The sequence below is a fragment of the Lemur catta genome, chromosome 2, assembly GCF_020740605.2.
Source record: "Lemur catta isolate mLemCat1 chromosome 2, mLemCat1.pri, whole genome shotgun sequence".
NCBI lineage: Eukaryota > Metazoa > Chordata > Mammalia > Primates > Lemuridae > Lemur > Lemur catta.
The window spans coordinates 136,294,198-136,316,430 of record NC_059129.1 but is presented as its reverse complement, the minus strand read 5'-3'; the positions used below and the strand labels follow the sequence as shown (position 1 = coordinate 136,316,430).

Sequence of the window (22,233 nt, the reverse complement as noted above, 5' to 3'; positions counted from 1 at the left end):
AAGGAAGAGAAGGGAGCACCAGGATTTAAGGCAGGAAGGGATAGGCTAACTCTACTATTTTGTGCAAAAGCAGTCAGGTTTATGACCAGGACTACCCTTACTTATCTCTAAGGTTTCCCACCCCCTAACCCCCTCAGCCTTGAAGGGAAAAAATAAACACCAGCTGCCAGTCTTTTGGTTGTACAACAAGAAGGCCTGGAAAACAAGAACCTTTTTTCTGGATTGGTTTCATCAATGCTTTATCCCTGAGGTCAGGAAGTACCTTGGCAATACGGGACTGCCTTGTAAAGTTCTTTTGATATCGGACAGTGCCCCTGGCCATCCAGAACCCCATGAATTCAACACCAGAGGTGTCAAAGTGTCTGCTTGTCCCCAAACATGATGTCTCTAACTCAGCCTCTGGATCAGGGTGTCATAAGGACCTTTAAGGCTCATTACACACAGCACTCTATGGAAAGGGTTGTCAACGCTATGGAAGATAACCCCGACAGAGGGAATGTTATGACACTCTGGAAGGATTACACCATTGAAGATGCCATTGCTGTTACAGAAAAAGCTGTGAAAGCCCTCAAGCCTGAAACAATTAATTTCTGTTGGAGAAAACTGTGTCCAGATGTTGTGCATGAATCACAGGATTTATGACAAAGTCAATCAAGGAAATCATGCAAGATTGTGGATGTGACAAAAAAGTGTGTGTGTGGGGGGTGAAGAGTTTCAAGATAAGGATCTTGGAGAAATTCAAAAGCTAACAGACAGCACACCAGAGGGATTAACAGAAGATGACTTGGTGGAGATGAGTGCTTCCGAACCAGTGCCAGACGATGAGGAAGGAGATGCAGGAGAAGCAGTCCTAGAAAAAATAATGACAGTCTGACAGAAGGGTTCTGATTATTCAAGATTGATTTTGACTTCTTGTACAACATAGACCTTTCTATGATATGGGCACTGAAACTAAAGCAAATGGTGGAAGAAGGATTGGTATCTCAGTATGGAAACATTTTTAGAAAATTGGAAAAGCAAAAAAGTGAGAAATTATTATGTATTTTCATAAAGTTACAATGATATGCCTGCCTCTCCTGCCTCCCCTGCCACCTCGTCCACTTCTTCCATCTCTACCCCCCGAGACAGCAAGACTAACCCCTCCTCTTCCTCCTCTTCCTCAGCCTACTCAGTGGGAAGATGAGGATGAAGACCTTCATGACGATCCACTTCCAACTAATGAATAGTGAATGCATTTTCTCTTCCTTATGATTTCCTTTTCTCTAGCTTACTTTATTGTAAGAATACAGTTTATAATACATATAACACAGAATATATGTTAATTGACTGTTTGTGTTATCTATAAGGCTTCCGGTCAACAGCAGACTATTAGTAGTTAAGTTTTTGGATAGTTAAAAGTTACTCCCAGATATTTGACTACACAGGGGGTCAGTGCCCCTTCTGTAAATGTGGTTGCAGTTAAAGACTTTTGCTAAAAGCAGATGTGAAGGCATATGTACTGGCTGTTATAAGAGTGTCCTATGGTCAACAGTAAAAGCAAATGAATATCAGAGATATGTAAGAATAGAGTCAGGAAGACTAAAGTTCAGAGTAACCAAAGTTCATGAAATTTTTTAAAAAGAAAAAAATGCATATGATTATAAGCATGTGTGTTTGTGTTATATGGAACAAAGAAATAAAAAGAATTAGGATTGTCTGATCCTTCGGAAAGGTAATGCTGTGTTTAATTCTTACATTGTTTCACCCTTCCCACTGAAAGAGTGTAGCCTTCTAACTGGAAGAATTTCATCTTATATGTTTAAGAAAAAATGGAAATTAAGGTAATAAGAGAACATTGAAACACTTTAAATTAACAAAGTCATTCATTCTTTGAAGAATTCATTTAATATTCATCCATTACTTATCCTTATTCTATCACGTATCAGGCACTGTACCAGGTAGGAACTGGAGATTTAATTGACTTTAGACAAGTTAAAATCTCTGTCTTTAAATAAAAAAAGTATAAGCCAAGTGTGGTGGCACACACCTATAGTCCCAGCTACTCTGGAGGCTGAGGTGGGCAGATTGCTTGAGCCCAGGAGTTCAAGGCTATAGCGATCTGGTTGTGCCACTGTGTCCAGCCTGGGTGATAGAGTAAGACCCAGTCTCTGAAAAAAAAAAAAAAAAAAAAAAAAAAGATATAAATATATATAACCCTGGGTATTGGAGTAATATCACAGATGTGATTACCAAAGGACTGTCATATCATTTGTATAATTCCAATCTAGAGCCATTACCAGTGTGGTGAGCAACCTGGTCCCCCTTGGTCCAGAGCACAAATGACTTCTATCGTTCTTAGTAGGAACTCTGGCTATTTATGGATCTTTCTCATTTCATGAGCCATCTCCATCCCAGGCTCAATCAGCCAGCCCTCCTTTTGTGTCTGTGTGCCTGTTATTTTTGTCTCACAGCCCTCAGTGCCTGGGCAGTACTGCTGAACATTTCTCTTAAGCATTTCTTCCACTTGCTTTTCAGCAGTTACCCTACTTTATCTTTCCATTCAGAAAATTAGTTCAATTTTCTGCTGTCATTTGTTCTCTAAATAAAATGTAGCACAGGAGACCTATTTTTATGCTAGGTAGTTTCAGTAGGTTTGACACATTTGACCTAATCACATCCTGTATTACACTTCATTTCCACTAAACTAATGTTTATTGAGTTATCTGGGCTGAGCACTCTGCTTGGTGCTGGGGTAGGAAGTAAAGAGCTTACCATTCCGTGGGGGAAGGAATATACATTTAAGGCACTTTTGTTGATGTTAGTCTGATAGTTATCATTAAGGTTGGTATGGGAAATGGTGCTAAGAAAATCGCTTGGAATTTAAATCTAAATTCTAAGAACTATTCAAAATTTTATTATGTGTGTACTAGAACAGCATTGATCTTTTTTGCTAAGCCAAGTTGTTTGTTACCTGACAGTACTCTTTTCTCTTTCTCAATGAAACAACAGAATTTTCAAAGCTAGAGTGTCCTGTAGAACCAAAAGTATTAAGGCACTGAGCTCCACAGGTTCTGTCTCTTAACAATTTCCCCATCTTCACAGCCACAGCACTCACCTCTCTTGCTCCTTGCTGGGCTCTTGCCTCTGCCCGGGTCCCCTGCAGTCTACTTGCTACACAGCCACCAGAGCAAATTTTCTCAGACACAGGTCTGATTATGCCACTTGCCTGCTTATATCGGTTCAATGTCCCATTGTCCTTCAGGCAAACTTCAGAGCTTAAAACACAATTTACAAGGCCCTGTGTGACATGACTTTGTCACTGTTTTAGTCATTGTCGATGCAGACTGGACCATATCTGCATCGCTGTGTCAGATCCTGTTATGCTCAGGTCTTTATCTTTCAAGTCTTTGATTTTTAAAATTTCAAAATATTAAGGGAATACAAATGTTTTTGTTACATGGATACCTTTTATAATACAATGATTAAGTTGGGGCTTTTAGTGTACCCATCACCTGAACAGCATTCATTGTACCCATCACCTGAACAGCGTTCATTGTACCCAATAGGTAGGTTTTTACCCCTCCTCTCCTCCCCCTTTCCCCCTTTGCCCCTGCTTGATTTCCAGTGACCTTTAGTTCTTTTTATACCTGTATGTGCCCATTGATTAGCTCCTAATTATTAGAGAGTACACGTGGTGCTTGTTTTTCTTTCCATTCCAAAGACACTTTGCTTAGGACAATGGTCTCCACTTCCATCCAAGTTGCTGCAGAAAATATTATTTTGTTCTTTTTTATGGCTGACTAGTACTCCATGGTATGTGTGTGTGTATATGTGTGTGTGTGTGTGTATACATATATGTATATATATATACTGTATTTTCTTAATCTACTCATGAATTGATGGGCACATAGGTTGATTTGACATCTTTGTGATTGTGAATTATGCTGCACTAAACATTTGGATGCAGGTGTTTTTTTAATAAAATTCCTCCTTTTCTTTGGGTAGAAACCCAGTAGTAAGATTGCTGAGTTGAATGGTAAGTCTACATTTATTCCCCTGAGGAATCTCATACTGTTTTCCAAAACTTCTGCACAGCTAGGAAATAATCAACAGAGTAAATAGATAACCTACAGAATGGGAGAAAATATTTGCAAACTATGCATCCAATAAGGGGCTAATATCCAGAATCTACAAAGAATTCAAACAAATCAGTAAGAAAAAACCAAACGACCCTATTAAAAGACATGAGGAGAGGTTTATCAAAAGAAGACATACAAATGGCCAACAAACATATGAAGAAATGCTCAACGTTACCAATCATTAGGGAAATGCAAATTAAACCACAATGAGATGCCACCTTACCTTCTCAGAATGGCCATTATTAAAAAGTCAGAAACAATAGATGCTGGTGTGGAGAGAAAGGAACATTTATTCAAGTCTTTGGTTTTATTGACTAATGGGCTGCCTCCTCTGACTCCCAGTTCTGGGAGACTTGCCTCACCCGGTGTTTCTTTTGTACTCCATTTTAACACTCATATGTAGACTTCATTACCCATGTTGAATTGTCTATCTTCCACGTTTGGAAATGGTGTGGGGCTTGGTTGCCATTAAACCTCTGGTTCTTGGCATGGAGGAATTGTACCCCAATTGGTTGTTGAATAAACTAAAGATTTAATTTAAAAATTGTAGCCTGAAAGAATTAAGATAACCACCTTTAGGGTCTGTATAATAGTGCGTTGGGAAATCTTCCATATAATTATTAGATTCAGTACAATCCCCAAACATGTCTAAGAATTTGTTTATGTAGTCCTTGATAATGGTAAGGTTTTCCATGCATCACACTATGTTGCTAACAAAGTATTATGCACCAAATCACTATTGTTTAGTTTTCTTTTATGATTAGTTTCTCATTAAAATAAATATTAATAAATAAATAATAAATATTAGCATGTGCAAATCTTTAAGGCTCGATTAGAAAGTTCTTTGGTCTTAGATAGATTTTAGTAAGAATGTTTTAGCTAAGAATGGAAAACAGCTTTGATTTAAGGGTGACAAAGCTCAGAGGGAATAAGACAGATCATCTCTTTGACTCTTATACATAGTTCTTTTCCCCAAAGCTCCTAAAATTTTTTTCCCAAAACAAAAGCTTATGCATATAAATCATGGTTACTTTGCTCTGTTTTCATGCTGATGTGGAAAAGTTTAGTGAATGTGAATGAATGTTTACGTCTGGCACTATGGTTGGTTATTTGCTGTTGCCTGGGCTTTCACCTGTTTGTTAACAGCAAACTGGCACTTGCTATGCTTGCTTTACAAGAAAGCTCTACGTTCATTACTCACAAAACATATATTGCCTAGTCTTCATGTGAGTATGTTTAGTGTACAGCCCAGGCATAATTTCTGCCTACATGAGACCTGCCTTCTGTGCTTGTGGTGTGAGTCTCAGGGATGTGGTGATATTCGGGGATGGAATGAGGAGTTTGTTTTTCACATTTCTGATCAACTAAAAAGAGCTAAAACTTTGGTAGTTTGTTTTTAGACTATATATATGCTGAGATAATGGTGCCCAAATTGCTCTGCACACAGGTCAAACTCAGGAGACTATTGAACACATTTGCTGTCGCAGGACTTCAGGAGGGACGGACACAAAAGCCATCTGGGAAATAGATTACTGGGTAGGGTGGGAGGGGCTCATTCACTTCCATCCCCATGCCCTCACCCCTGTGTATTCTATATTTCTTGGGTTCTAGATTCTCAGTATTTGGAGTATCAGTTGAAACAGGAAGCTAGAGAAAAGTACCATGTTCTTAAGGAAATAGTATTTTAGATAAATAGAGATTTGCCCATCAAAGGTCCATTTTACCTTCAAGCAAACACAAAGAATCAACTCTCTGTGTGGGTTCAAGTTTAAGGTCAGTCCATCCTATGGGGCTTTCTGTATGAATGTGGCACTTTGGGGGTGAGAAAAGTATTAGAACAACTTTTGTGTTGCGTAACTTTGCTGATGTTATTTACTGGAAGAGGCATTTTGCAGCTCTGAGTAATCAAGCAGTAGATGGCTTTCTAGATATTTGTCAAATCTCCACTCTGTGCCAGGCACATGATAAGGTATCATCCTTACCAAGGGCATCATAAGGAACAAACATTGATTTGAGATAGTCTTTTTGTTAAATATATTTTGAGTGCTTACCATGTGTCAGTCGTTGGGCTAGGTGCTGCATTTCTAGGGCATGACATGTTCCAGAGCACTGATTCTAAGTTGAAGTCACTGAAGTGTTTTCAGCAGTGTTATAATTGTTCAGTGGTGTGTTGAATGGGGTTTTGAGGGTCTAGACTGTAGATGGGGAGACCAGCAATGAGCTGGTTATTGTTTAAGAGAGAACGGATACAGATCTAAGGCAGCAATAGTGGAGAGGGAGAGGGAAGAGACATTTGATAGACATTGGAAAGCAACCCAGACAGGTATGGTGATTAAATCAATGTGTATGAGAAGGGAAGGGCCAGTCTGAGCTTACTCACAGGTTCTGGGTTTGGCAACTGGGTGGATGGTGTTACCACAATGTATGCGCCACAGTATTCATACAGGTAAACAGATGATAATAACTGTTTCAGAGACACCAGCAAAGCATGGTGGGAATATAGAGGACTGAACATCAGAGGAACATGTAATTAAACAGTAGGATTAGAAGTCTGGCTGGCCTGGATCCCATTCCAGCTCTGCTGCTTAGTTATGTATGATCTGTGGAGGAGTTACTTAACCATACCACACTGACGTTCCTCATCTGTGAAAAGGAGGACAAAAATAGTACCTACCATGAAGATCTGTAGAGACAACATAAATCAGTTATTATAGTGACTATACATGAAAAACACTGGGTGTATATGAGATCATTACAAGAACCAATTGCCTTCTAAAGTCAGAGAAGGCTTAAGGGGGAGGTGGCATTTGACCCGGGTCTCAAGGGATGAGTAAGCATTCACCAGGTGAAGAATGGGGGAGGGAAAATAAAGTATTCAAAAGTATGGAGATGTTAAAGTGCCTGATCTTTCTGCAGAATAGAGAAAAGTTTAAGGAGATAGGAAATAGATAAGTTTTGGTGGTATATTGAGGCCAATATAGGAAGGGGCTAGCTTATCATTTGTGTTGTGAGTTTTAGATGGAATCTTATAGATGAAATGATTGACTTCTGTTCAAGGATGGTCCTGTGAGTTCACACTTTGATAGTCCATTCTTCTTCAAACATATAGTAGTGATAGACAAAGAGAAACAGAAAACCAAAAAGGGATAGTCTCAGAAACATGGTAATCATCTCTGTGGATCAGAAATGAGCAGCAATAGCATGACTGAAGCCAAGGGCCCAATGGCACCTGATCTGGAAACAGGGAGTAGGTTGACTCCTGCTGCAGGTTAAGGGGTTAGGGGTAAAAAATTCTCCACTAAATGTGGGGAGAGCTACTCCTTGATGACAGTGGTTAATGGGGCTTCCCCAGTTGTGAAAAGGGCTAAGGTTAAAATTAGACAGTTGCCAAACCACTGCCTGAGGTTACACACTGGACAAGCTGTGGGCCTAGGAAGAAAGAAATACAGACACAGGCTCCAAACCAGGAGCTAAAGCAGTCACCAGCTGGACCAGTGACTGGATATACAGATGCTCCTTGACTTACAACGGGGTTATGTCCTGATAAACCTGTCATAAGTTGAAAATATTGTAAGTCAAAAATGCGCTTAATACATCTAACCTACTGAATATCATAGCTTAGCCTAGCCTACCTTAAATATGCTCAGAACACTTACATTAGCCTACAGTAGGACAAAATCATCTAACACAAATCCTATTTTAGAATAAAGTGTTGAATATCTCATGTAAGAGTATCACACTGCATATTGCTAGCCCAGGAAAATATCAAAATTCAAAATTCAAACTATGGTTTCTACTGGATGCATATGGCTTTTGCACTATTGTAAAATTGTTGTATGTTGAACCATCGTAAGTCTGGGACTGCCTATACAGAGCTGTACAATTAAATAACATGATTGTTGGACTAATTCTACATTAGGTGGTGGTAATCTCCAAATCACAACAGAGGGAGCCATAAACACAGAGGGAAAGAGAGAGACAGAGTGACGGAAACACCTTCCCACACAGAGAAAGAGAGAGAGAGAGAGGCAAAGACATAAAACCTTTCTATTAGCAATTCTGCAAATTTAAATTCTGTTATGAACTGAATGTTTGTGTACCCCCCCCCCCATTCATATGTTGAAGCCCTAATCCCTGAAGTGATGATATTCGAAGGTGGGGCCTTTGGGAGGTAATAAGGTGATGAGGGTGAAGCCCTCATGAATGGGATTTGTGCCCTCATACGAAGAGACCACAGAGATATGATTTTCTCCTCTGCCATCTGAGGATATGATGAGAAAATTGCCTTTTATAGACCAGGAAGAGCACTCTCATCAGACACCAGACTTGCCCATATCTTGATTTTGTACTCCAGCCTCCAGAACTGTGCAAAATAAATATTTGTTGTTAAAGCCACCCAGTCTATGGTATTCTGTTATAGTAGACCAAATTGACTAAGAAAAATACCAAAAACACATTCAAAACAATAATGCTGAGAAAGACAGGCTATAGAATTAAAAATTAGAAGATAAACTTCATTTTAAATTAAATAAATTTTTAAAATCCTGACTAAAAATTTAAGCATGAGGTTCAGAGAATCTTTTAACAATTTTTTGGAAGAAAATTAGGAACAAGTAATAAAGTATAAGTGAGTTTTGAAAAGAGAGGTAGAAATATTAGACATGAGAATATATTCCTTGAAACAGGAAGCTCAATAGATGACATAAACTCTACTTTGGGCACTTTCAAAAAAGTATTAGTAACTTGGAAGCAGATCCAAAAAATTTATACAAGACACAAATGGCATAGAAACGTAAAGAGATTAAAAATTAAGAAAAAGGAGCTAAGACATGGAAGAAAAATCACTCATCTCTAATATATATCTAACAATAGTCCCCAAAGAAGACAATGAGAAAATGGCAGAAAAGCACTATTGGAAGATCTCTGTTAATTTTCCATGCTTGAAAAAAGTTGTAAGGTATCAAATCAAACATTCACTCTGAGGATTGAGCAGTATAAATAAAAATAAATCCATAACTAGCCATACTGTGGTAAAAATCACAGAAAATCAAGGATGATGAGAATGTCTTAAAAGAGTAAAAAGAAAAAACATATACAATGAATGACACACTCATAGCAGAAATCTCATCCATAACAATAGTTGCTAGAAGACAAATGATCAAAATATTCAAAGTGCCAGGTGAAAATACTTTTATCCCTCAAGTATCGTTCAATTTTGAGGGCAAAATAAAAGCATTACAACCATATACATAGAGACTGAGAATTTACTACCTACAGACTTTTCATTAAAAGGATTATTCAAAGAGGTACTCTACTAAACATAAAAGTACTTCTTATGGGATGATATGTGATAAATGAAACAAAGGGAAGCACAGAAATTGATAAACTTATGATTTCTGATTGATAAATAACAGTTTAATCATAATAAATTTATAATTGATGAATATAATGATCTTAACCTTTTTTGATGGAAAATAAACATCTAGACTGCAATAATAAGAGAGTAGGAATTTAAGCAGGAGTTAAAATGTCCTGAGTTATATGTTGTATGTTATATGCATGATGAATTTGAAAATACTAAATTAAACATCAGAGAAATGACATGGAAGAATGGTAAAAAAACAAATCAACCAACCAACCACACAAAAAGGTTGAAAATACTAACAAAGTTTTAACTCCAGTAATAAAAATGAAAGAGTGATATAAAATATTTAGAAAACAAAATGAATAATTTTGATTTAGTCTTACATAGAATGTTTGCAAAATTTGATTATGTAATAATCTTTGCAATTATAAATTGTGCTGCAATAAACATTCGGGTTCAGGTGTCTTTTTTTATAAAATGATTTCTTTTCCTTTGGGTGGATTCTCAGTAGCATAATTGCTGGGTCAGATGATAGATCTACTTTTAGTTCTTTGAGAAATCTCCATACAGTTTTCCACAGAGGTTGTACTAATTTACCCACCCCCCAACAATATATAAGTGTTCCCTTTTCACGGCATCACTCCAGCATCTATTGTTTTTTGACTTTTTAATAATGGCCATTCTGACAGGGGGAAGGTGGTATCTCATTGTGGTTTTAGTTTGCATTTCCCTGATGACTAGTGATGTTGAGCATTTTCATATGCTTGTTGGCCATTTGTTTCTCTTCTTTTGAAAAATATCTGTCCATGCCTTTTGCCCACTTTTTAATGGTGATTAAAAGCAAATATAAATGAATGAGGTAAACACCACTTCTATGAATTTTAGAAAAAAAATAACAGTAAAATCAAAGAAATTTAAAGAAAAAAGGATAATGAATTAAGAGCCAAAATTAATGAAAGAGAAAAAATAAAGAAAGAAATAAGTAGAAAGAGATATAGGGAAAGATTTCTGAAATTCTGAGATAGGAAACCAAAATGCATTCCTGGTTGCAGAGGACTAAAAATTTTATATATTGCAGGGGGGGACGAACTGTCCTATAAAGAAATTTGGGAATATTTAAAGTTAAAGATGCACGTATCCTATGACCATGCAATTCCACTTCCAGATAAATACTTAGCCCTGACAGCTACCTATATATATGCACAATGGAAGTTATATAAAATCATTAACTGCAATGTTGTTGTGATAGTGTAAGTTGTAAAGAACTTAAATATACATCAATAGATGAAGAGAGAAATTTTGGCATTTTTACTCACTGCAGTACTATATAGCTTTGAAAATGAACTACAGCAACATGTATCAACATGGGAAAAAATTACAAAAGCACAATATCAAAACCTAAATGTCAGTGCGCCAAAACGGGGCTGGTGTCTGGGCCCAGAGGCTGCTCAGTGTTCTAGGTCAGATCAGACATTTTGTAACAGTGGCCTGAGATAAATACCAACCAACTCAGTAAGCAACAGGTTCGAATCTTGGCAGAGATGTATATCCTTACTGATGAAAATGAAAATAAAATTGGGGCTGAGACCAAGAAGAATTGTCACTTGAATGAAAACATTAAGAAAGGGTTATTGCATCTGGCTTTTAGTGTCTTCTTATTCAACACCGAAAATAAGCTCCTGCTACAGCAGAGGTCAGATGCTAAGATTAGCTTTCCAGATTGTTTTACCAATACATGTTGCAGCCACTGGTTACGTAATCCAGGCGAGCTTGAGGAAAACGATGCCCTTGGAGTATGGGGAGCAGCACAGAGGTCTAAAATTCCCCTGGAAGAGCTTCCCCCAGAAGAAATTAATTATTTGACACAAATTCACTAGAAGGCCCAGTCTGACAGTGTCTGGGGTGAACATGAAATTGATTACATTCTGTTTGTGAGGAAAAATGTGATGTGGAATCCGCCTCCCAATGAGGTTAAAAGCTATTGTTATGTGTCAAAGGAAGAACTAGAAGAACCTCTGAAAAAAGCTACCAGTGGTGAAATTAAGAAGACACTTTGGTTTAAAATTATTGTAGAGACTTTTCTCTTTAAATGGTGGGATAACTTAAATCATTTGAGCCAGTTTGTTGACCACAAGAAAATACCTAGAGTGTGAAGGTAGAGGTGAACCATTACTGCAGAATTTCTCTGCTTAGTAAACTTAGAATGACTTTTAAAAAAAATTTGGTTCCCTATTGGGAGAATTCTCATATGATACATTGAAATTGGTTCTCTATTAGGAGAACTCTCATATGATACATTGATAATTTCCAACTTGTGTAGAAAACACAACTAATAATTTTGTATCATACATGCCTTGTATATGCTCTTTTGTAAAAGACAGTTATGAGAGATTATTGTAAAATGAAAGAAAATAAATAAAACTTAATTTAACCTATCAAAAAACCTGAAATGTCTAGATTAATGCTATTCTTTATAGTTTTGTTGAAATATTGTTTACAGAGAGTAAAAATGCAAGGGAATGATGAACATTACATTCAGGTAACCTGGGGAGAATGAGAGGGAAATGGAAAAAGGAAGGGCACACAGACACACAACTGTATATTTTATTCCCTCAAAAACAATGTCAAAAAGAAAAAAGAGGAAGAAAGAAATGTATAATCAATGAGTCAGAATACGAATGCAGTTGAGGTTTTTGATTCGGTATTGTTGAACTGCTTTCTAAGTATGCATCTGTATTTTACTGCAATGGAGAGTTTAAGCACAGAAGCTTGGTTTTGAAGGAGGCAGGTGGTGATCTCTGTCCTTTGGCACATGCCCTCTTGTCGCTCTCATGACTCCTCTTTTCAGGAAGAATTCTTGAAAGAGTGAGTAGTCTGCAGTGCTGTCTTTATCTCTTCTGTTCCCATTCATTCCCCTCCACACACTGGAATGGTCTTCTAGCCCCACACAGTAATGAAACTTGTTTTTCCCAAATCTCTAATCACTCTTTCCTTTTTCTGTCACACTGTGTTGAAAGGTTTGGACCCACCTTTCTCTTGGGTCTCTCCCTCTCCTGGGTTTCTTTATTTTTTCATTGGCTGTAACTGCACAGTCTCCTCGCTAGGTTTCTGTTGCTTCTCTGTGATACATTGTTCTTTCTTTCAATTCTGATGTTGAGTCTTTGTTATTCTATTCATTCTGCAGATGATCTTGTTCAAACTCCAGACTTCTACTATTTATACATTAATGAGGAACATTGTTGTATCTTTATTCTAGCTTTTTCTCCAAATCCCTAAACCCTTAAATACTACAATATGACAACTATTTCCACTTAGATGCCTCACATGTCTATCGGTGTAAATATATTTATTACTGAGCCCACATAAATATATTTCCAACTGTGTTCTCTATATTGCTGTCATTTATTCAGTTGTTTAAGCTAGAAATGCTGGGATTTTCCCTGGCACTTTGCTGTTACCCATTTCCTACATTCTGTATTCCTCCTCCTTGTTCCCTCTTCTCTTGCACCTTTCCTTCAGCTCCTTTTCTCCTTTCTTTTCCTTCCTTCACTTCTACCTAGTTATCCTTTTTAAATTTCTTCTTCTGTTTCTTTTCTAGGCAGAAAGTGCCATGGTGTCCAACTCCCCTTCCACGCTAGTCCTTGTCTGCCTGCGCTACTCCTTTACAAAACAGCAACAGCAAGAGCAAATACCTTAACAGTATACTACTCTGTGGGTTTTGTTCTTGAAATACCTATTTGCATTTTGGTTTCGTGACTTTGGGCAAAATACTGAAGCTCCATTTGCTTTGGTTTCCACTTCTTTAAAATGGGTATAATAATAGTACTTAAGCCAGAAGGGTGGTTGCGAGAATCAATACAGTGTCTGTGAAAAGACTCAGAGCTGCACCTGGCACATGGTCAACATGATGTGACTATAAGCTTTATGCAGATTTCTTAGCTGTCATGGCTTTTGTTACGGCATCTGTTATTACTAGATTCTCTATTATCTGTCTCCATTATTCACTACTACAGATTTTCATTTCATATTAATTGATTAAGTAATATTTAAGGTGATTAATCTTCCGAAAAAATTAAGCAAATTTTTCATGTATTTTCACAGGTAAAATTTTATTAACTAAAAGCTTTACAATTCCCTTTAAAAATTGAGCTTAGTTTTCCAGGAAGGAGGAAAGATGTTTGTGGAGATATCAGGTGTTTGTGGAGAAGCAGCCCTAACAGTTCTGTCAGTGCTATGCCGATTTGGCCTGGCTCTAAAATAGTCAGGAGTTTCTGTGGCTTGGTGGTTAAAGTATTGGTAGCTCAAAATTGTCAATGATGTGAGGATTAGGTAGCTTGACATTGTCAATGATGTGAAAATTTGCAAACTGGCAAATGCTATTAATACAAATCAGGGCTATTGCAACCAGAGAGACCATGTACCAGCATATTACTATATAATCTTTGCTAAAGGTCACGATCACTATGAAGTTTGATGTAATAACAAACTGTCTTCCTGTGAATTTTAATACATCAAGGGGTAAACGGTGTCTGCAAGATTTAACAACTACTTTATGGATTATAAATCAATATAATAGTTACCTGTAATCTGGGTGTTAGTCCCATCACTCAACATCAGAGGAGGTTCCTTTGTATTTCTGTATGTTTTTGGGTGATTGCTGGCCAAATGAAGTTTTGGAACCATCTTAAAAACAGTAAAAGAAAAATATACTTCTTCAACAAAGAGGAAATACATATTTTCAAAGAAAAATTTCTCCCCAATTTTAGAACCAAGTTAGGGCAAGTGCAGATTTTTAGAATAATTCTTCAATTTTACCTACAACATCCAAACTGGAAGAAAATAGTATGAGAAAATATCTTATTAGGCTCTGAATATTTATGATGATAACGAGTTATAATTTCCCTATTGAAAAACTGTCTCATAAAATGCTCAACTGGTTGCTTGCTTTTTTTTTTCATTTACCTAGCTAAAAAACCACATGTAAGATCTTTTTGAAACTGACTAGTTCTCCAGTTCCACTTCCTGTTGTGAGGAGTAAAATGTATCTCAGACACAATGAAGTTCTCGAAGTGTTTTCATTCTCTCATATAAACCAATTTAGGTTTCACATGCAAGTGCATATCAAATGAAGCTGAGACTCCCTGAATTTGTTATTTCTGTAATATGCAGTCTGTTTCTGGCCAGGGGGACAGTTTTAACAGTTAATAATTTGTTTTAGGAGAAGTACTATCAAAGCAGGGTTAACACAATGACTAAGCTCCTCTCCCTCCTTAAGAAAATAAAAAAAGACCTTTCTTTGAGTCAGGTGCTCACTTTGCTTGAGGTATTGTCCTTCTCATCCCATCCTAGGCACAAGAACCCAGAGTATACCAAGGGCTGGTCTCAGGTGAAATTGAGACAAAGCTCACATTCTGATTTGGGGCTTTCCCTGGAAGCAGCCGCGGGGGTTGGTGGTGCAGCTGGACAGTCCCCTGGCCCACTGGGAGCTCACAGGGATTGGGTGGAGGAGACAGACTTGCGGTACCCAATCTGAGCATTGGTATGAATGCCGCCTCCTGCTGCCTTTGCAGAGCTTGAAGCTGTCCTCTAGGGACTTTACTCTCACTTGTTCTTTTAAAAGCTGACTTTTTTGTTTGAACTAATGTAATTTCATCTGCTCATATGGGGCCCGAGCACTCTAGGAATGACTGTCTACAATTCCCTTTTCTCCCTACTCCCCTGGCTCTTCGTTTGTGTTAAGTACTCTCTGGGGACCCCTGGACTGCAGGTTTCCCAAGTTTTACCCGCTGTCTAACGTCACTTACTCTCTTCTTTGCCTTTAGTCCTGGTTCTCACTCAGCTAAGTTATAGCTACTCAAATATCATATGTATTTGGGCAAAAATACGTTGCCAATGTGTACTAGTTGGATTTTATTGATTTCAGATATTGGCACATCGGAAAGACCTCAGAAAACGATTTGCGAGAATGGTAGCGATTTTAAACCAAGAGGCAGGTCAGTGTGGAGATATTTGTGAAGTGGAGCAGAGACGAGGACGTTTCCATGATAACATGTTTGGATTTAAGTAACATGCCATGGTCATAACATGTCTAGCTTTGCTTAAAACTTAGAGCAATTATTGCTTTTGTCTTTATGGATGATTAATTTCTTTGTGGATAAAATTTTATTCTAACATTCATAAAATAAAAAGTCAGAGCGGTATTTTCCAGGATATATATTCTGCAGGAAACATAATTTAAGCACTTTAGCTTCATTATCACTGCTGAAGAAAATACAAGTCATGCTTATCATAAAAAATGATTATGAATTCTTTTGTTTATTAGATATGAAGTGCTTGTTTATATCAATGATATATTATATATCATGTAAGGTAATATTGTTTAGTTCTCAGAGCATTTTCACAAATAAATCTTACCAAATCTTTATGAGACCTATAGAATTAGAATTATTATAAATGTTTTCATTTTACAAATTAGGAAGCAGATTCAGAGATTGACTTCTTGGGTAACACAGCTACTGATTATGACAGCCATGAATTGATTCTGGGCCTCTAGATTTAAAAATCCTATCCTAATCCACCATATCATATTCCCTCTTCAAACATATAATAGAACCATATACAATAGCTATTAGATCAATAATTAGATATGTAGAATACAAGCCAGGCACATCTAGAATAACTTATAAGATGCTATTATAAGATTACACACCAACTTTTAGAACTGCTTTTCAATTGTATATTATTTTTTTCTGAATTCTCTACATGTTAACATAAAAGATTGTCATTTAAACATGAATAAATTCAGCTTAGGTATTGTAGAGGAAAAAGAAAACTTCTTTAAGCCAAAATTCTCTCTCTCTCTGTACACCCCCCCACACACACAGCCATTTGAAAGCATTTTTTTTGTTTCCTATTTTTGTTGATAATCTGCTCTTTTACACTTGTTTAAAATGTATGGTGAATCAAATGTGTATTTCAGATATATTATCTTATGTCTGTCTGACTTGAATATTTGAAAAGCTAGTACAAAATAGTAGGTGGTAACTAATTTATCTTCCATAAAACATGTAAGAAATATTCAGAGATACTTAAAAAGAGAATAAAATTTAAATTTGGCTATAAATAAGAATTGAGGAGGATCCACAGTGGTAGAGATCTCACTAAAAGAGGTTGTGGAATTTCTTCTTCTGGGATATTTAATTCATGTGGTTTAGGTGTAACCCTATGTGGTGGCAGGGCCATGAATTTAATAGTCCCAAATGAACCTGTAATATTTTGAGATGGTAACACTTATCTTTTAGGTTTATTTAAATAATCGGTGTTATTTAGAAATTGCAAGAATAGAAGCAGGATGTATTTTTCCTCCTCTCACCAAAATATAAAAGGGGAACTATTTTATGATTTTTTAAAAACTTCCGTGAACACCGCACTATCATAACCAAAGTGGTAGTCAGAGAGCAGCCTGTGGGTGGGAACAGGAAACATTAGTGATAAATGCTCTGTGACTTTTTTTTTTTCAGGTTCAGCTCAATGTATATTGATTCTAATTAGCACATTTTGTGCCTCAGCTCTAAGCTCCCCGTTAGCTCTGCCTGGAGAGTTTTTTTTAGATTCCATCCTGCTCATAAACACTGCCACCTCCTCCCTCCTTCTCTCTTTACAAATGTTACAACACAATCAGAAATTTCCTCTTTTCTTTCCTTCCTGCATTTTCAGCAGGTTCCCTTGCGTCAGAAGCCGAGGAAGAAAACTCAAGGTAATTAGATCTCTTTTGTTTCTTTATCCCCTTGCTCGTGAGTGTGGATTTTCTCGTGGATGCCTTCCTTGGGATCAGATTTTGGTCTGTTTTACCGCTGATATGAGGAGGTGGAGGGCAGATTAATTTGGGTTATTTTTGAATCGATTTGAAGAAATGACGACATGCTGTTCATTTGGATTAATCCCTCGTGGTATGTCAATAGAGCTTAGAAAAGCTGGCTGGGAGTCGGGAAGTAGCTGTGTTTTTTAGGTGGGCATTAACCCTTCAACGTCTCTCGCGTAACTACTGCTATTATTGTTGAAAGGAGCTGGGTAACTGCGATGATGTGCCTGCCAGCCTCAGGATTTTAATTTGTTCAACTTATTCTTGGGGAATGATATTCTTAGACTAATACTTGCATATTAGTCTCCCTGTTTCTTTGGCCATATCTTAAACCTTCTAAGCATCAGATGAATTTTTAAAAATAAAACAGACACATGCTCCCCCCTTTTTTGCATTAACTTTGCATAAATCTTAGTGGAAAACCCAACTCCCAGGAGGTAAACAATTAAAAGTTGCCTTTCACTGTGTCACATAAATCAGGGTAATACTTTAACTACCTCTTCGTGTAATTGTTGCAGGTCTTTTCACCATGAGTCGGAGGAGGATATCATGTAAAGATCTGGGACATGCTGACTGCCAAGGCTGGCTGTATAAGAAAAAGGAAAAGGGAAGTTTCCTAAGCAACAAATGGAAAAAGTTCTGGGTGGTGCTGAAGGGGTCGTCCCTGTACTGGTATAGCAATCAAATGGTGAGTAGCTTTCTTCCTCCTGTTCCCAGCCTCTTTAACGAAAGGTGCATTAAAGATCACAGATCGGGTGATCCCATGGGAAAGTTAATTTTGATTTCTGGGACTTAGAACAGAGCTAATAAACACATAAGTTATAGACACCAGTTCTGGTCCAGTAGATATGTAGGTTATTCTATTGTATTTTATGGGGTAGAAGACCATCCTGCTCAACTACTCTTTAGCTGGGGAGGAAGGAGGTGTCAAAACTGATCTCCTTGCTGAAAGAGGCTTTCAGGTTCTGTTAATGTTACTGTTCCGAGAGATTCTAGTAGTTTCAGGACTTATGTGGACATCACTTAATATGGGAACTTTACATTGTTAAGACTTCTCTACTAAAACGGGAATCAGCTTTACAACTTATCGAGGATGTCAGTTGGTTCATTTCAGTGAAACTATTTCCATTCCTCCTCCTTTACTGTCTTCTCCGTCCTTTCCTCTGACTCTGTTTATTAGGTGGGTTGGTTTGGAATCGCTAACCTGGGTGCCAGCTTTGTATTGGAGATTGTTGTCTCTTTGTTCTATGGTGTGTTCAGGGATGGCGTTACACTACTCGTACTCGGTCAATGCTTGATAAGATAGTTGCCTAGTTTGCCCTGTAATAGGCAGTACTCTGGTGTAGTCTGCTTCACAGGCTAGTTTCCTGTGGAAAACAGCTGGAAATGAAGTTATTGTTAGAAGGTGCACTGGTCTTTCATAGCCTGAAACATATTGAAAGCCAAGATGTTGAATGGTGAATAGATAAAGACTTTTCCAAGGAGGAACTCTCACCACTAACCCCAGTGGAATTGACTGTTGATCTCAAGACAACTTGAGTTTCTTTGCGGTATAGTGAAGATCAGCAATGGAGATCCTTTAATCAATTAAGGGAAAAGTACTTAGGAATTGTCTATAAGCCAGAAAAATTCTTTTTCTGTGACACCAGTCTTTTGAAAGGACTTGTGCATGCCCACCACTCAAGTAACAGAGCTGTAATGCCTGCAGCTTTATAAATGCAAAGTGAGTGCTGCACATTGTGGACCAAAGTTTTAGTTGATAAATTTACATTCACTGGCCGCTCATCAAAAATCTGTGTTCCCCACATGCCCCTGGGCACTGGCACCTGTCTGTTAAAGACTTGCTTAAACTGCCTTGGAATCCAATTTCAGTGCCCAGGAGCAAGCACACTCGCTCCCCCTGTTCCCAAGCTTATTGCTTTAGCTTCACACTGTTCAAAACATGGCACAAAGCTCCTCATCGAGTTCCATAAAAATATGTTTTTTTTTTCAAGAATTTGGTGAGTTTTAACAACTTTATCAAAGTTTTCGGGGATTCCCAAGAAAGTCACGAGGCAAAGTGTGCAGTTGCCCACTCTCTTCTTTTTTCTCTCTTTTCTTCTCCCCACCTGGGTATGTTCATTCTTCATCTCGCCTAGAGTGAACACTTTTACCCAAATTAAGGCAACCTGGGCTGTGGTCTCGCCTTCTATTATAAGGGAGTTTTCCTAAACAAATACAGCTTCCTTCTTAAGAGGAATTAAGGTTAATATAAATTTTTCTTTCTTGTTTCATATTATTTTAGGCCCTTGCTTTTGGCTAGTTGTGGCTAATGATATGTTCTGGGTGCTGTCTCTGTCTTCACAGAATTTAAAGCAAGTCCTTCTGAACCACACATGCTTACATATTGGGTTCCATCAGCTCATTTGGCTTATGCATCTCTTAGAGGAGCAATGAGTTACCTGTTTTAGGTGTTAGGGACCTCATGCCTCCACAGGTAGAAGACTAGACTAGAGAGGAAAAGGATAGAGCCTCCAGACACACTTGAGCACTCCTGTCCTGACTTGCTTCCATGCCAACACAGAAAGCAGGACTCAGGGTGCAAGTCATGCACTTGAACACAGTTAGATTAGCAACATCCAGTGGAGAATAAACTTGCTGTTATCTCAGGGGACTATAGGATTAAGTTAATGGTATGTAACAGAAGGACCCTTCCATAGAGAAATTCATTCTCTCTCTCTCTGTCTCTCTCTCTCATACACACACACACACACACACACACACACACACACACACACACACACATATAACCTGATATCTTAATTATATGTTTGTTGTGACAGAAAAAAGGCTACTCACTGAACACTTAATTAGCATGTTGCTGCTATCTGTGTGAATATCAACTGTGAAATAAGGGCCAAGCACATACCCTCAAGCCAAGATGATTTATTTACTTTCTGCCACTCAGAGAATTCAGATTCAAAAAAGATGCTCCCAAAGCACCTAAGCCTAATGAGCAGACTTCTTATTCTACCTTCCATATTCCTTAATCTTGAGCAAGGACAAGCCCTGTCATTGACACTTTCTTCCATAGCCTGACATGAGAGGCAACAGAGCCAACAGCATCTTAGTAAAAGCCGCCTCTTACTGAGTGTCTACTCTATGCCAAGGGACAGATGATTCCAGGTACCTTTCGCACCTGCTCCTATTTACTCCTCAAAAACACCCTCAGAGATAGTAATTGTCTCCGTGTTTTGAAAGTCGGGAAGATTGAGATTCTGAGAGATTGTGTAAATTTTCCCAAGTCATGCAGGTAGTAAGTGGAAGAAAACAGATTCACGTTCCAGCGCCTGTGACTCCTGAGCCCACAAGAGTTGCAACATGCCCCCCCTACTCCATCTGGGGACCAGGGTACATGATACAATTGAGACCACCCTGTGGTCTGCCTTCAACAGGGTTCTGAGAGAATGGCTCTAGAAATAAAATCTAGGGCAATTCTCCTTTGAAATCACAAGTGATCTCCTTGCATCTCTGTGCTTGTTTCTATTGCTCCCTGACCCTGCCTGAGGAAGACACACCAACCTCACCTCTCTCCTGGTTTTGTTGTTGTTGTTGTTATCCAGTAATTCATGGTGTACCTTCTTTTTTACCACACGTTGCTGCTTCAAACAGTCCTACCCAATATCCGTTGAGAAAGGTCAAGTCCAGGGACTCATCTGCCATTTTTCACACCACATTTTATGAGCTTAGAACGTGACGCATCACAGTCGATTGCATGCCAAGTCCCACGGAACCATATGCAAGTTTAACAGCCATAAAAACCCAGGCTGTATAAAATTCTGGATTTCAAATCTACTATCTTGTTTTCTCTTGCTCTTATGAGAAAGTGCACGTTCATTTCCTGGCTCAAGGGAATCTCCTTAAGAGGTACCTTTCGTACTTGCCCACACTCCCCACCCCAACCCGAGCTTCAGGGATGGAACTTCTTCTAATTCCTGTCATCATCGGGGCTGGCTCTCCCTGAGCCTTTGCATATGCTGTTTCTGTGCTCAGAAAACTCTGTCTCCACGCCCTGAGGTCTTTCTCCCAACCAATCTCATCAATCTGATTCCTCCTCATAGGTCAAATTTTAGTTTCAATAGCCTTCTTTGAGGTGGCCTTGCCTGATCCTCGGACCTAAATTTGGCCACCTCTGCTTCCTGAGCAGACTACACTTTTCTCATTATCATACTTGGCCTCTTTTTTGGTACCTGTTTGTCAGATTTGCTGTTTTCCATCATTGATAATAATCTCTGTAGGGCAAGACCACACGTGTGTCTTCGGCACCTTACTCAGTGTCTGACATTGGATAGGCACTCAATTAATAGTTGGTGGTTTCATGAATAAATGAGAATTAGGAGTCATCAGCACTTACATTGCCCATGGGAATTTTGAGACACGGGGTCATGAATAAGGACTGGTTTTGACAGAAAATAACTTTCCAGTAAAAGATTTCCACCTCTATTCTTAAAAACAGATACGGGAGAAAGAGCAATTTGAGGTTTGTTAGAAAGGCCCCATGATCCCAAATACATCCCGCACAGCTGCTCCCATTTTGCTAACATGTTATTAGGACTTTTGAGGAGTAGAGGGTGGGGGGCGGGCGTTCTAGTCTGGGGACTCATGTGAACAAAGGGATGAAAGTATACGTGAGCTGTGCCAACCTGTGCTAGACATTATATTGAATTTTCATAATAACCGAGCAAGATAGATTTTATTATTCTCATTTTTCAAGCGAGTTTACTGAAGCTCAGGGAATTTAAGTAACACGTGCAAAGTCTCATAAAGAGTAAATGGCAGAGCTGGGATTTAAAAGCAAGATTCTCCAACACGAAAATCAAGCTTCTCCCCCTAGGCTGCCTGGCTTCTCC

General features: G+C 38.3%; 1 protein-coding gene and 1 pseudogene across 3 annotated transcripts in view; both read left to right on the top strand.

Annotated features, from left to right (window-relative positions):
- The window catches only part of IPCEF1 (interaction protein for cytohesin exchange factors 1), a 96,523-nt gene that overhangs the window by 11,599 nt on the left and 62,691 nt on the right, over positions 1–22,233 (top strand). Inside the window, exons 3-4 of one of the 2 annotated variants that reach the window (XM_045544606.1) lie at positions 17,200–17,239; positions 17,863–18,032. In XM_045544606.1, the coding sequence (XP_045400562.1) occupies positions 17,200–17,239; positions 17,863–18,032 (210 nt within the window). Of the gene's footprint in view, positions 1–17,199; positions 17,240–17,279; positions 17,433–17,862; positions 18,033–22,233 lie in introns of those variants that run through there. The other variant, XM_045544607.1, reaches the window with a different exon arrangement.
- On the top strand, positions 10,912–11,711 carry LOC123633395 (annotated as a pseudogene). The gene has a single exon (XR_006733586.1). The product of XR_006733586.1 is annotated as an isopentenyl-diphosphate Delta-isomerase 1-like (transcript).